Here is a 15,332-nt window from a genome sequence, read left to right as displayed (position 1 = left end):
AGCCCCACGGAGGCTTCATGGGAACACTTGCGTGGAGGGAGCCGGCACTCACCTAAGGAGCTGAAGGATGAGGCTGAAGAGCCCAGTGCACCCGGCTCTGAACGCAGGGGTGGCGGCTGCTGGGGAGGCGTCATGGCCGAGGAACCCACCGGCCCCGGCAGGGGCTGGGACAGCGAACTGAGTGGCGAGGTGGATGCGGAGGACGGCGAGTGCAGCGATGGTGCTCGGGGCAGGGAGCCGGGTATGGTAACAGGCGCAGAGCCGGCCAGCGACCTGGGACCTGGCAGGGGCAGACCAGTGAGCGAAGGAAGTACCGCTAGGCCTCTGCCCAAACATCTGCCCACCGGCGGGCGGCAGCCACGGAAGACAGACCCTGCAGGCGGTGGTGGTGGGGATATGGGGGGTGGGGATACGGGGGCCAGGCCAGCAGCCACCTTCTATGGGTGTGGAGCCACAAAGCCCCGGGTGGCCACGTCTCATACAGTTGGGCAAGCCATGGGCTCAAAGGGATTTCAACCAGAGGTGGGGACACGGGGGTTTAGCGTGGGCCCCCCCAAGAGGCCAGACACCCACCAGGCTCTGCCAGCCAATTTAGCCACTAGTACAGTTCTCCCAGCACTTGTCCAGGCCTCTAAAATAGTTTACTTTCTTTTAAAGTCAGAAAGAAAAGATACACTTTTAGGCTGAAGGAAAGGGTGTTGTATAGGATAAGACTTTTGTATGGATGTTGATCTTTTGTCTACAGTGTGAACACATTTGTCCTTTGGAGACCATCAGGACCTTCCTCAGGGAGAGCCCCGCCTGTCTGCAGGGCCACTTTGCTGGGACAAAGGTCAACTGAAGAAGTGGGAGGCGGGAGAGAGAGGCTGAGGAGTCCGTGTGCAGGGGGGGAAGGGGAGGGGCAGTGAGGGAGAGGAGGAGGTACCGCCAGAAGGGGGCCCTCCCGCCCCCAAAACCAGATATGGGCTATTGCACTGTGGCCCAGGCGGGAGCACAGTGGTCCAACCCCCGCTCACTGCAGCCTGGACCTTCCTGGGCTCAAGCGATCCTCCTGCCACAGAGCTTAGCTGTTCAGCGGCTGGAGGAACAGGGCCCCAGGTGCTCCTCGCCCTCACCTGCTGGTCCCAGGTCGTGGCCGTCTTGCTCTTCCAGATCCTTCTCTAGGGAAGGAATATTCACATTGCTAAGATGTGGGTCTAACGCCGAACCTGTCAACAGAGCCCCCCATCATCCACAGCCCACTCAGTGCTGCAGAGCTCGGGAAGCCCAGCTGAGGACGACGACTGTCCGGCCTGGGCGTAGAGTGAGACCAAGGGCAGAAGGCATGGGAGTTGCTGGGGGAGCCTGGGAAGGACACCACCAGCCCACCCTCGCAGCCCCCAGCAGGCAGTGGGGGGCTTGGCTGTTCTCTGGCAGAACGAGCACGCGCAGGTGGGACACCCCGCCACAGCCCAGCAGCTGGGTCCTCGCCTCCGCGTGCCACTGCTGCCCCTCGGAGTTTAAATACCTAAGCGTGTGTTAGCATCTGACCACGTGTGCACGCTCGACTGTTTGAAAAACTTTCCGGGAGGGTGATTTCAAGGAGCAGGTGATCATCTGCAATTTCATGCCAAGCACCAAGACCTCAATCCCCCAGGCTCAAGACTGAGTGGGAAGGACCCTCCTCGGAGCGGCCTCACCCAGCCAGCCCTGCCTTCCGAGGCTGTCCCCACCCGTCCCTGCAGGCCACGGGGCTGCCCTCCTGCATGGGCCCTCCCAAGTCCCCACCCCCAATCCCGAACGGCACGCAGTGGCCCCAGTGCCCCTTCCTAGTATTAGGAAGCCGTCTTGAGGAGGCTGAGCTCTGGTCACCAGCCCCTGAGGACACAGCGTGTCTCGAACTCCTACAGCCTCTGCACAGAGATCGGGTTGGGGATGGGGGGTGACCAGAAGATCTGGGATCTGAGAGCCCACGTGCCACAGGGGGCAGGCCAGGGGACCGCGGCGGCTGCAGGGGCTCCGGGACACACCCTGTGGGCTGGTGCTGCTTCCCACAGCAGCAGGTGGGAGAGGAGACTCAGGAGTGGACAGTGGACTCCAGGTCCACCTGGGGGTTCTTGAACCCACACTGACGCCTGGTACTGGACAGTGTGCTGCTAAGTCCTGCTCTGAGACGTGCGAAGCCACCCCTCCCTGTCCCTGAAGGGTCTCAGACCCCCTTCTTCCTGTCCTCACCTGGGATAGATGGTCCCTCCACAGCCCCGGGCAACCGCACCCCGGGGACACCTGTCAGACCCAACTGGGGGTTGGCGCGCCGGGAACCTCCAGCCTGGCCAGCCCTGCCTGGTGCTCGGTTCAGACCAGTGGCCCAGCAGAAGTGGAGAGGTGGTCACTGCCCCCCAGGTACCGATGTCAAGCCCCGCCCTCACAGGGCTCTTGCGGCCGCACTCCCCGCACCCCACCCCACCCAGCGTGGAGCTGGCTGATCCAGGCAGCGATGACTGCTGCGACCCGGTGGCCGTGTCAGGGTGACAGCAGGTTCACCACACAGGGGGCGTCCCAGGAAACAGCTGGAGAAACGGACTGGGCAGCCAACGGGTCGCAGAGGGACAAACCCCCCTCGGCTGGGGAAGAGGGCTGGGCCTTTCCAGACATTTTCAGCATCAACAGGAAAGGCAGGAAGGTGACCTCTGAAGAACGCAACACTAGCCACACGCGAGATTTGTGGGGCCCAGCCTCAGCTCATGGCCTGCACCTCACCCCTCCGCCCAGGCCTCCGCTTCTCCTCCGTGGAACCGGCTGGCACCAGTCAGTGCCACGGGGACCACGGGAGCAACCACAGGGTGGCAGGGGCCCCTCGCCGGAGGCCTGGTGCTCGGCGGCCACACACTCTGAACCCCACAGGAGCAGCCAGAGCATCCTCGTGCCACGTGGTGGCCCTGGCCGTGCACAGCCCATCGCGCACGGGCACAGGCTGGTGTGGATGCAGCGCGGCCTGGCAGGTCCGGGCCTCTGAACTTCACCCCGAATCTGGCCTCGCTCAGCAGCCACACTGTGTGGAGACCGTGCTCCACCACCCACAGCAGCAGGTGGGAGAGGAGCCTGGCTCAGGGGTGGACAGCGGACTCCACAGGCCGCAAGGCAGAGGCCATCCCCACCCCACTCCACCGCACAGCACGACCCAGACTCAACCCTCATCCACACGCCAGCCATGAGGGAATTTCCGGGGCACGGAGGCCGGGCTGTGGTGCCACCTGGCAACACGGTCCTTCCCGGTCACAGAGGCAGCAGGGTCCGGGGCAGAGAACCTGACGCCCTGAGGCCTCCGGGACAGCACATGGTACCCGCAGCAGCATCTCCACTCCCACAGAGACACTGTTCAAATGAAGCTTTTAGGGACTTTCGAAGGTCTTATCCAGAAACTAAAGGAACAGGTGGGGGGTGGAGGTGGCCAGGCCAAGACCCCCTGAGGACCAGGAACCCACAACAGCAGTCACCAAGGCCTCGGCCCTCAAGGACGCTCATTGGCAGAACCAAAGGCAGACCCTGGGCCAGCGGCCCCCAGAGCCGTTCGCTCCTCTCCTTCCCCTCACACGACAGTGACGGCCCCCAGAGCCCTTCGCTCCTCTCCATCCACCCACAGGACAGTGACGGCCCCCAGAGCCCTTGGCTCCTCTCCTTCCACTCACAGGACAGTGACGGCCCCCAGAGCCCTTGGCTCCTCTCCTTCCACTCACAGGACAGTGACATCCTCGAGCGGACATCCACCCTGGCCTGCAGAGTGGGCCAGCCCTCCCGGTCCCTGTCATCCACCTGACGTGCTGCTCAGACCATGGCCGAAGAGGGCACGACCTCAAAGCCTGACTGAAGTCGTGCTTCGAAGCACAGAGCTGAGACGCTGGAGGCAGCAGCAGAGGACCATGCACTGAGTGGCCTCGGACAGGTGGCTCCAAGGCTGAAAGTCAGATCTGCAGTGGGCAGGGCCTCCTCCCTCCAGGGCTGGGGTGTGCTCCTCCTCCTCCCTCCTCCCTCCAGGGCTGGGGTGTGCTCCTCCTCCCTCCTCCCTCCAGGGCTGGGGCATGCTCCTCCTCCCTCCCTCCAGGGCTGGGGTGTGCTCCTCCTCCTCCCTCTCTCCAGGGCTGGGGCACGCTCCTCCTCCTCCCTCTCTCCAGGGCTGGGGCACGCTCCTCCTCCCTCCTCCCTCCCTCTAGGACCTGGGGCGCTCCTCCTCCTCCTCCTGGTGTCCACCCTCCTTCATGGCAGGCAGCCACATGACTCCGGTGTCTGCCTCTGCGCTGGGGGCCATCTCTTCTGAGTGTCTGTCCAAGTTTGTTCTTATAAGGACACTGGTCACTGGCCCACCCTACCAGCCTCATTTTAACCTGGTTATGAGGACCCTGCAGTAGCATCCCCCGATCTGTAGCAGGGGGGATACATTCCAAGACCCCCCATGGAAGCCTGAGGCTGCGGATGGCATGGAACCCCTACATACCAGGCTTTTTCCTATATGAACATTCTCATTTGCATGTCAAGCCCAGTAAGAGATTAACAAGATTTACTAGTTACATAGACAGATTTCAGCACGGCACAGGAATAAAAGTTAACTGAGCAACCAAATGCCCTCCTGTACGGTGCCATCCTGAACCCAGACCTCACACCAGCAACTGAGGCAGTGGACAGCGAACGCTGGGATAAGAGGACCTGTTGTGCTTCCACGTAACGCCACGTAGCCCGGTGCGGGGCCTGGGGTTCAGGTGCTTTTTTTTTTTTTTTTTTTTCTGAGACAGAGTCTTGCTGTGTTGCCCAGGCTGGAGTGCAGTGGTGCGATCTCAGCTCACTGCAACCTCCGCCTCCCAGGCTCAAGCTATTCTCCTGCCTCAGTCTCCTGAGCAGCTGGGACTACAGCTGCCCTCCACCACCCCCAGCTAACTTTGTATTTTTAGTACAGACAGGTTTTCTCTATATTGGTCAGGCTGGTCACGAACTCCCCACCTCAGGTGATCCGCCCGCCTCGTCTCCCAAAGTGCTGGGATTACAGGCGTGAGCCACCGTGCCCGAACTCAAATGCAACTTTCAGGGGACACAATTCAACCCAGGACATGGGGGCCCACCTGCAGATGCCCTGTTGGTCCTGTCCGTCCTCCCCAGGCCCCTCAGGACTCTGTACCAACAGATCTGCCCCTGCTGTGCAGAGCCCTCCCTCCCTGAGTCCTCCCCAGGAAGGAGACCCCCGCCTCTGTCTCCACTCCTCCCGCAGCTGTTTTCTGGGGCCTCCTCAGCACTCACTCTGCCCACCGCTGCCCGGGGCCTTTCCCTCCAGCCCTGCACCTGTGCCCTGAACTGCCTCTGGTCACAGGCACCAGCCTCCCTCCCAGGCCAACCCCCAGGCCCACTCTCCTCCCTGGGTCTGGTAGCCTCTCCTGTGGCCTGGACCCGCCCAACACAGTGGCTCTGCAGCCCCCAGCCCAGATGTCCTGGACGTCCCCCAGCAGGGGCCAGAGCCCCTCCTCCCTGGCAAAGGATCCCTCGCTCGTTCCCATGGCCCCACTGCAGGGCCTTCCCAGACACTGTGTGTGCAGGGCCCTCCTGGAAGCTGGCACTGCAGGACCCCTTCCTCAGGGGCTGCTCACTCAGCCCACACCCACTGAGGCCAATCCCTTCATGTATCGCAAGAGTGACCTTCCTACTACGAAAAGCCTCATCGTGTCCCGAGCCCTGGCCTGCAAGAAAGGAGGGAAGGAGCTTGTGCCCTTGCGCGTGCCGGTCACCGCTTCCCAATGGGTCCTTTGCCAGGCTCCCAACCTGCTGTGCCACTGAGGCTCAGCCTGGCCGTGCCTTCCATTCACTAAGATCAGCCCCACCAGTCCCCAGAAAGCTGCTCGGCCTCCAAGCCCTGCGTGGAATGCCCCCCACTCCATCCTTGCAGGTGTCAGCCTCAACCATGCCAGGGACCTGGGCAGACTCACCCACTGAGGACAGGCACTGATCCCCAACCCGCAGGCCTGCCCACGGCCCCCGTGTGCTTCCACACTGGGGCTTGATGACGGGGAGGGCCAAGCCGTCTGCGCAGGGTCAGGTCAGCCAGGCTCAGGAACCTGGACCTGCTCTCTGCACCCAAGTCCCGGGATTAGGATGTGGCAGCCCCTTCAGAGCTCACCGCCCCTCACACCTGGCAGAGATCCAGAAACTCCTCATGAAAAGCAAAGACGCAAAGGAGTCGGGGGACAGGAGCGGGCGCCTTTTTTTCTCCCCTTGGGCAGAGCTGCCTCGCCATGAGTCAGGACCTGAGCCTCCCACCAGGTGCAGAGCGCACAGCGTGTGGAGGGGCTAAGCTGCCTTCAACGGTCACCTGACAAACTTCTACAGCTGGCACTCAGCTCAGAGGATCCATGCCTACCCCAGCCAAATCACCTCGTGGAAGCCTGGGAAGCTACCTGGAGAGGGACGTTTAGAATGTGGGTGCCCCTGGTCTCCCAGCCCTGCTTCACAGCCAAGTGCCCCTGATCCAAAGAGGGCACTGGGGAGGGTCCCAGGGGGCTCCACCACCCCTAGGGTGCTGTCTAGGAGCCCACTCCCAGAAAGCTAGGGGGGAGAGAGCTGCTGCACCCACCTGGCCCACTTTCTCGCCCGCAGCTTCTTCCCCACCTCACCTCACTGTTCCAAGGTCCGATCCAGATCTTCTGAAACATTCTCAAAGAAAGAGCTAACCCTCACGCAGAGGCACAATCTAGGCGAGGCTGGTTATCTAAGCGAGTACAGCTGGGTCAGGCCAGGCTGCCTCAGCCCCGGGCGTTGGGAAATCACCGGCCCGCTGAGTCACGGCCCCACAGCCCGGCTCTGCCGTGACACAGCACATTCAAGCCGCCGCGGTCCCCCGGGGTCAGGGACACGCGAGGACAAGCTACAGACTGCTCGGAACTCAGCCCAGGGCGGGGGAGCCCCCGACGCCAGGGAAATCCCCGAACCACGCGGGCTGAGTGCAGGCTGGGCCGGGCCAGGACGCAGGGGTCGGCCCTCCCCTGCCCCGTTCCCCTGCCCCGCTCCGCCCCACTCCCCTGCCCTCCCTCGGGGCACCGACCCCGCCTCTCTAGGGCACGCAGAGGGTCCGAGCCCGCGCTGGGAACCGGCGAGCGCCCGGCAAAGGCAAGTTCCGAGAAGGCAGCGCCCTCGCCTCGCTCCGGGTCTCTGAGAAGCCCGGGCCCACCCCGCGGCTGTCACACCCGGCTCCGGGACGCGGGGGACGCACCTGGGGGGCGCACCTAGCGGAGGGCCCGCTCCTGAGCGCCGAGGAACGAGCCCCGCACCTTGACGGCGCGGGGCTGCCACGCGCTGGGGCCGCCGCCGATGCTGACTCACGGTCCGCGGCCGCCGCCGGGGATTCAAACCCGGCCCGCGCCCCGCCCCCGCAACGTGACTCGGCCCCGCCCCCGCCGCGCGGGCCCCGCCCCGCAATGTGACTCGGCCCCGCCCCCGCCGCACTGGCCACGCCCCCAACCTTCCCCTCCCCCCGGGCGCACCCGGTCCCCGCGGCTCCTGGCCACGAGCTGGGCGGGCAGGTGGGCGCGGACAGCGGGGGCTAGAGGTCTTCAGGCCGAAAGCCCCGGAGCCGCCCCCCTGCCCGGCTCCTCCTGCCCTGCCCACCTGCATCTGCAGCGGCTCCGGGCGGACTCAGGTGAAACACCGGAGCCAACACGGGCGCTCGCGGGGCGGGGCGACGTGACCTGGGGCCGCTGCCTGCCCTGCAGGACCCTCCTCCCTCCCAAGTCCGCGTGCCCGCCCAGCCCCATCTAAACGCGGGGTACGGAGCTCGCAGGTCACTCTTTATCTGAAACCTATTCCTACGAAGTGGAAGATGAAGGCAAATGGAACCTATCAGATGGGCCTGAAATGCTTTCACTAAATCTCTTAAATACAGAATCCGCTCATTTTCTCTATTCCGTACTTCAGTCACGGTATATCTACAACCTGAAGGAAACTGTACTATTAACAAGGAAAAAATGACCCAGTCTACACGCCTGCTTCGCCCAAAACCCTCTACAACAGCTAATAAAATGCACACGCAGGCAGGCGGGCTTACACCTGGGGCCAGACAGTCCCGCTCGCTCGCTCAGGGAGTCCCTGAGCCTGGGGCACAGGAGTGCCCCGGGGTCAGCGGGCAGGACACTGCCTCTGGTGCCTGCGGCTAGTGCAGGGATGTAACTTCACAGTGATGCCTCAGGCATGGACAGAGGAAAAAAGTGAGGCTGGCACTGGGTGGCAAAGTTCACAATTTCAGGCGCAGCAGCAACAACAATACATTGCCTGTAACTAAGGCCATGTCGATCCTGGGGGGGGAAAAAAAAAAATCCATCGCTTCACCTCTGAATAGCTGGTTCGGAATTTTTTTTCCGTTTCTTTTTTTTTTTCTTTTTTTGAGACGGAGTCTTGCTCTGTCGCCCAGGCTGGAGTGAAGCGGCTGGATCTCAGCTCACTGCAAGCTCCGCCTCCCGGGATTACACCATTCTCCGCCTCAGCCTCCCGAGTGGCGCTGGGGACTACAATCGCCACCTGCGCCCGGCTAGTTTTTAAGTATTTTTAGTATTAGAGACGGGGTTTCACCGTGTTAGCCAGGATGGTCTCGATCTCGGCCTCGAGATCTGCCCGTCGGCCTCCCAAAGTGCTGGGGTTGAGCGAGCCACCACACCCGGCCAGGATTTTTTTTTTTGAGAACAAATCCTGGCTCTATGTAGGCTGGCATGCAGTGGCATGATCTCATTTCACTGCAGCCTCACGTAACTACAATAGTCCAAGCAATTCTCATGAGAAGCTGGGATTACAGGCGCAAGCCACCACACCCACCTAATTTTTGTATTTTTAGTAGAGACAGGGTTTTACCATGTTGGTCAGGCTAGTCTCGAACTTCTGACCTCAGGTGATCCACCCGCCCTGGCCTCCCAAAGTGCTGGGATTATAGGCGTGAACCACAGCTCACGGCTCAGGAAATATTTAAGTCAATGAAAGAACGTGCTTCAAGATCGCGAGTGACATACTAAAAGAGGTCGAAAACATACCTTAGATATGAAAAAATGTTTGGAAAAATTACTACAAATGTGCTAACTCCAGTCCATCTGAGTTAGGTCAGCTATGCAGATGCAGCCACGCCTCTGTCAATCACACAGGCACCTGGCTCTGTTTTCCACCAGAGTAAGCAGAGTCCAAGATGGTCTCTCTTGTTTGGGATTTAATTTTCCTAAATATTTTTCTGCTATGCTCAAATTCTAGCATTACTTTTAGGTTGGGGAAGAGAAACTTCATTTAAAAAACAGAATGTATACTTATTTGTTTAAAAAAATAAGTGGCCGGGAGTGGTGGCTCATGCCTGTAATCTCAGCACTTTGGGAGGCTGAGGCGGGCGGATCATGAGGTCAAGAGTTCGAGACCAGCTTGACCAACATGGTGAAGCCCCGTCTCTACTAAAAATACAAAAATTTGCCAGGCGTGGTGGCGGGTGCCTGTAATCCCAGCTACTCAGGAGGCTGAGGCAGGAGAATTGCTTGAACCCGGGAGGCAGAGGTTGCAGTGAGACGAGATTGCACCACTATACTCCAGCCTGGACAACAGAGAAAGATTCTGTCTCAAAAAAAAAAAAAAAAAAATCAATCAATCAATCAATCCTGGGCGGGCACGGTGGCTCACGCCTATAATCCCAGCATCTTGGGAAGCTGAGGTGGGCGGATCACCTGAGGTCAGGAATTCAAGACCAGCCTGGCCAACATGCAAAACCCCATCTCTACTAAAAATACAAAAATTAACCGGGCATGGTGGCACACACCTGTAATCCCAGCTACTCTGGAGGCTGTGGAGGAAGAACTGCTCGAACCTGGAAGGCAGAGGTTCCAGTGAGGCGAGATTGTGCCATTGCACTCCAGCCTGCATGACAGAGCAAGAAAAACAAAAGCACCTGCTCAGAGGCCAGACCCTCCTGGAGCTTTAGCCACTGTGCGGACTTCATCCCTGACCCGAGTTTCTGATGGGGATGTGTGAATTTGAGGGTGTGATTCAGCACGATCCAGGGCCTTGGATCACACAACCCATTTACGATAGCGATCTCAAATTAAAACAAGCATGTTCAAATACAAAAAACTAGCCGGGCGAGGTGGCGGGCGCCTGTAGTCCCAGCTACTCAGGAGGCTGAGACAGGAGAATGGCGTAAACCTGGGAGGCGGAGCTTGCAGTGAGCTGAGTTCCGGCCACTGCACTCCAGCCTGGGCAACAGAGCGAGACTCCGTCTCAAAAAAAAAACAAAACAAAACAAAAAAAACAAGCATGTTCTAGCTAGGCCCGTAGCGCCTGCTTGTGGTCTCAGCTATTCTTGGGAGGCTGATGCAAGAGGGTCTCTTGAGCCCGGGAATTTGAGGCTGCAGCGAGCTGACTGCACCACTGCACTCTTGCCTGGATGACAGGGCAAGACCCTGTCTCAAAAAATAAAACCCCAAAACGAACAAAAACAAACTCAGGGAAGGCCGTCACCTGTGGGGTCTCCAAGTGCTGTCCCTGGGCTGGAATGGAATGGGATGGGGGTGGGTACCCCAGCCCATTGAACTCCTGAGACTGCTCTGGTTCGAGAGGAACAGCATGTATGCCCTAGTTTCCAACTGAACACACACGTGGGCTTGTTCCTGCATGAGAGAAAAATGAACACAGCGCTCCCGCCCATGGAGTATTCACGATTTTAAAAACCTGCCCTCTACGGCGAAGCCCTAACAGGAGTCATCTCACACCACGTGCTTCCTCCTCCACAGAGGCTCCGGGAGAAGATGACTTCCAAAACAGACCAGAGGGCGGAAGTCTGAGTCCTGTCCTGAAACCAGGTGAGCCCTCCACAGCAAGGCAGAAACGAGAAGCCCTTCCCTGGGCGGGGCGGCCCAGCGCTCCCAGCCAGTGAGGACGAAACACACACAAACATGGCCTGAGCCTGTGCCCCTGCCCCGGCCCAACCGAGCCCCCCCGCACAGGCGCTGGGTCCATCCAGGATGCCCACTCTCCCCATGGCCTCCTGAGGGAGGGACTGGTCCTGGATTCTGGAAGGTTCTCCTGCAGGTGCACAACAGAGCCCACATAGGAACACCAGGGCTGTGAGGGAGAGACGCATGCGGCCACAAAAGGTCCCAGTGTTTGGGAAAGAGACCTTTTAAAAACTTCAGGCCGGGTGTGGTGGCTCATGCCTGTAATCCCAGCACTTTGGGAGGCCGAGGTGGGAGGATCACCTGAGGTCGGGAGTTCGAGACCAGCCTGGCCAACATGGTGAAACCTCATCTCTACTAAAAACACAAAAATCAGCCGGGCGTGGTGGCACGCGCCTACAGTCTCAGCCACTCAGGAGGCTGAGGCAGGAGAATCACTTGAATCCAGGACGTAGAGGTTGCGGTGAGCCAAGATCACGCCACTGCCCTCCAATCTGGGTGACAGAGCGAGACTCTGTCTCAAAAACACACACACACATCCCGGGCAGTGGCTCAAGCCTGTAATCCCAGCATTTTGGGAGGCCCAGGTGGGCAGACCACGAGGTCAGGAATTTAAGACCAGGCTGGCCAGTATGGTAAAACCCCATCTCTACTAAAAATACAAAAAAAAAAAAAAAAAAAAGTTAGCCGGGCATGGTGGCAGGCGCCTGTAATCCCAGCTACTCCGGAGGCTCAGACAGGAGAACGGCGTGAACCCAGGAGGCGGAAGTTGCAGTGAGCCAAGATCGCGCCACTGCACTCCAGCCTGGGCAACAGGAGGGAAACTCTGTCTCAAAAAAAAAAAAAAAAAAAATCAAAAACAAAAACAAAAAACCCACCCACACACACAACAAAAATGTAAAGGCCTGGGCTCAACCCCAAGGGGATGTAGGGATGGGACGGCCCCACAGCAACACAGGCTGAGAGCCATGCCCAGAAGATGCACCTGGGTTGCAGAGGTGCTGAGAGCGGGGCCCTGGGTGCTTGGGGGACTGAGGACCATCCTGGGGCCTCAGGAGCTGCACCTGGCTTTCCTTGCAGACACCACTCAGGATGAGACTGGTGTAGTGTCCTGCCGAGGTGCAGTCTGTGGCCTAAGTGGCCGCTGGGAAGAGTCTCTCTCCTCAGCCTCCTTGGCCGGCGGCGTCCAGGCCTGCATGGATGGAGCTGCTGGAGGCTTGCAGCTAGGCCCGAGCAGTTCCGTATGGGGCAACCACCAACGACCGGCAGCTGCGGCTCTTGGGCAGGAGTCATCGCGGGTCTGGCCGCCGGGCCGCCTCCCGCATCGACGCTTGGCCCTCATGGTGCCGGGCTCCCACTTCGAGTCCCCAGAGTGTGCCCATGTAGACAGTGGAGCAAGGGCCCCCACCACGTGGCCCCAGCAGCCCTGTCCTCCTGATCCCATGCCCAGCTCCCCCACCACACCCTGGACAGCAGAGGATGTAGGAGAGGAAGGGGTGGGCTCCAGGCCCGGGCTGAGCTGAGCAGGGCCCATCCTCACTGTACCCCCAACCCCATCCCACTCCACCCCAGCCCAGGGACAGAACTTGGAGACCACCACAGGTGGCGGCCTTCCCCATGTCCCTCACTGTCACTGTCAGGAGAGGCAGGTTTGGGTCCCTTGGGCGCTGGTGGCCATGGAATGTGGGGCTTCAGCACGACCCATCATTCACCAAGCGTCTCTGCAAGCAAAGCCCTGCACAGGTGCGGCAGGCGTCCCCCACCACCCCAACCTGTCCCCAGGGGCTGAAAGGGACCAAGGACACACACAGCCCAGCCCCTGGCACTGTCCCGCCCCCAACTCCACCCCCTCTGGGCTTCTGGAAGAATCTGTCCCCCAGGTTCTGGGCTTCCAGCCAGGCCCCGACGGGTCCCCACAGCCCAGCTCCATCATGTGTCTCAGTGCCCAGTGACTCCCTCCAGCTAAAGGCCTCCCAAAACTGCCAGCCCAGGTGCTCACAGCTTTGCCCCCGACTCTAAGCCTTCGCCGGGCTCCCCACCCCATCACTATCCCCCACCTTCAGTGCCCTCACTGGTCCACAACCCCTACTTTCAATTTTTTTTTTTGAGTTGGTCTCACTCTCTCACCCAGGCTAGAGTGCAGTGGTGCAATCACAGCTCACCACAGCCTCCACCTCCTGGGCTCAAGTGATCCTCCCACCTCAGCCTCCCAAATAGCTGGGACTACAGGTGTGCACCACCATGCCTGACTAATTATTTTATTTTTAGTAGAGACGGAGTCTCACTATGTTGCCCAGGCTGGTCTTGAACTTCTGGGCTCCAGTGATCCTCCTGCCTCAGCCTCCCACAGCACTGGGCGCACAGGCAGCCAACTCCCACGCCTCCCCTCATCTGTCAGCAACCTCCGTTCTGAGTCCCTGGGCCGGGCGGCGCCCACTCTGCCTGGCTCCCGGGAGGCTCCTCGTCCCCAGCGCCCGTGGCACCCAGACCAGGAGCCTCTCTGAGCCAGGGCTTGTTTTCACAACCCCATGTGCAACACAACCAAAGTGACAAAAGACCGAAAACACATGTCTGGCTTCTTTACAAAAATGACGATTCTGTAACGTGTCCTGAAATAGAAACGCTGTTCCTGAAAAGCTACAGCATGAGAACAGAAGGAGGTCAGGGAGAAAGGAGGATGGTGCCGGACTTACCGAGGACGGCCTCCACGGTGCTGCCAGCGGGGCTGAGCGGGAGGGCGCGGGTGGGGGGCGCGGGCAGCGCAGTGGGGGAGGAGCTGCCGGAGCCGGCGCTGGACGCCAGGCTGGACGCCACGCTGGAGCTCACGCTGGGGGCCGGCGGGTGGACGGCTGCAAACACGGCCAGGTGGTTCTGTTCAAAGACACAAACACCGTCAGCACGTGCCCCCTGCGTGGAGGAGGCAGCGCCACGTCAGCACCCTGCAGAAAGCACCACGGGACAGCGACCGACTTCCACGCCCTGGCGAGGCCCGGGGAGAGTTTCCCAGACCCGGAGGGACTCTGACCGCACTGAGGAGAAGCACCAGGACGGGCAGGGCAGCGGGCTGCGGTGCACTTGGGAAAGGCACAGACACCTCTGGGAAGTGTCTCGTGAGCTTTTCTGCAGAAAATGTTTCAGGAGTAGACATTTGCCAGTAAAAATCAATCCGGCAGGTGCAGGAAGATGTGTCAGAGGCCAGGGGCCTGCCAGCCCAAGGGGCACACCTCCTGGGTGCCCCCACCCCAGCTCTCACCCAGGACTGGCTCCTGAGCACCTTTGGGGGCCCCCAGAGAAATGTCCTCCCAGGGACTTAAAAAGAGACCCAGCATCACTTCTAAAACACCCATAGCGTGGCCCTGTGACCTCATCACCAGGGAAAGTGAAACACGGGGCAACTCACATCATCTGTATTTGGTGGATAATAGATCAAAAGAAAAAGAGCACACAGAGCAGTGCTGTGTAAAACCCAGTAGCGGGCAGGGCGCTGCACACAAGAAAACACCCGATACAGATGACCCAGAGCCGCCTCCGAGGTCACTGCAAAATCGAGCATCAAAAGCTGGATTAGAATGAGTTTCTGGCCAGGCACGGTGGCTCACACCTGTAATCCCAGCACTTTGGGAGGCCAAGGTGGGCGGATCACCTGAGATCAGGAGTTCGAGACCACGCTGCTCAATATGGAGAAACCCCGTCTCTACTAAAAATACAAAAAATTAGCCAGGCATTGTGGCGGGCACCTATGGTCCCAGCTACTCGGGAGGCTGAGGCAGGAGAATCGCTTGAACCCAGAGGCAGAGGTTGCGGTAAGCCAAGATCGCACCACTGCACTGCAGCCCGGGCAACAGAGAGACTCTGTTTCTAAAAAAAAAATGAATTGCATACTGAAATATTACAGTTGAAATGATATGATATTTGGGTTTTGCTGAAAAGTAATGCAGGAAAAGTTAACCTTGGGGGGTATGATTCTACTAGTTCGTCTGCTTAAGTAAAACTGTCCATAATGAAAAAATTTTAACGTGCATTTCCTAAGGGTCAGAAATCAGGCACTGACTAGTCCTCAAGAACGCACCCGGCTCCAGGCTTCTGTGGCCTTGCGGTCCTGCTGCCTGCACTGGCTTCCTTCTGGATAACGGATTTGCCCCTCAGCCCACGGCACAGGAGGTGCACAGAGCCCCCGTGACTGACTCTGAAAACAGTCTCCTCCAGCTGCAAACTCTGGAGACAGCCGCCAGAGCTCCCTGCGCAGGTGCAAGATGGGGCCTGCCCCCTCGTCCATGATCCACTTCCCCTCCCTGGCCCGGAGACCACTTTCCCTCAAGCCGTGAAAAAAGGAACCACAGTCCACCCCGTCAGCATCAGGGACGGCGGTAACTCCTGCACCCAACACCACAGACCCACCCAGTCATGCAA

General features: G+C 59.7%; 1 protein-coding gene across 11 annotated transcripts in view; it reads right to left on the bottom strand.

Annotated features, from left to right (window-relative positions):
• UNKL (unk like zinc finger) overlaps positions 1-15,332 on the bottom strand; it is a 49,718-nt gene that overhangs the window by 6,509 nt on the left and 27,877 nt on the right. For 6 of the 11 annotated variants that reach the window (XM_031658619.1, XM_031658617.1, XM_031658613.1 and 3 more), the window contains 3 exons: positions 13,616-13,793; positions 1,116-1,208; positions 53-280 (listed from right to left, as the gene is read on the bottom strand). In XM_031658619.1, the coding sequence (XP_031514479.1) occupies positions 53-280; positions 1,116-1,208; positions 13,616-13,793 (499 nt within the window). The other 5 variants (XM_031658614.1, XM_009195649.4, XM_031658618.1 and 2 more) reach the window with 5 other exon arrangements.

Source organism: Papio anubis, chromosome 18, assembly GCF_008728515.1.
Source record: "Papio anubis isolate 15944 chromosome 18, Panubis1.0, whole genome shotgun sequence".
Taxonomy (NCBI): Eukaryota; Metazoa; Chordata; class Mammalia; order Primates; family Cercopithecidae; genus Papio; species Papio anubis.
The sequence above is the reverse complement of the archived record's forward strand: the minus strand, read 5'-3'. Positions and strand labels throughout refer to the sequence as shown.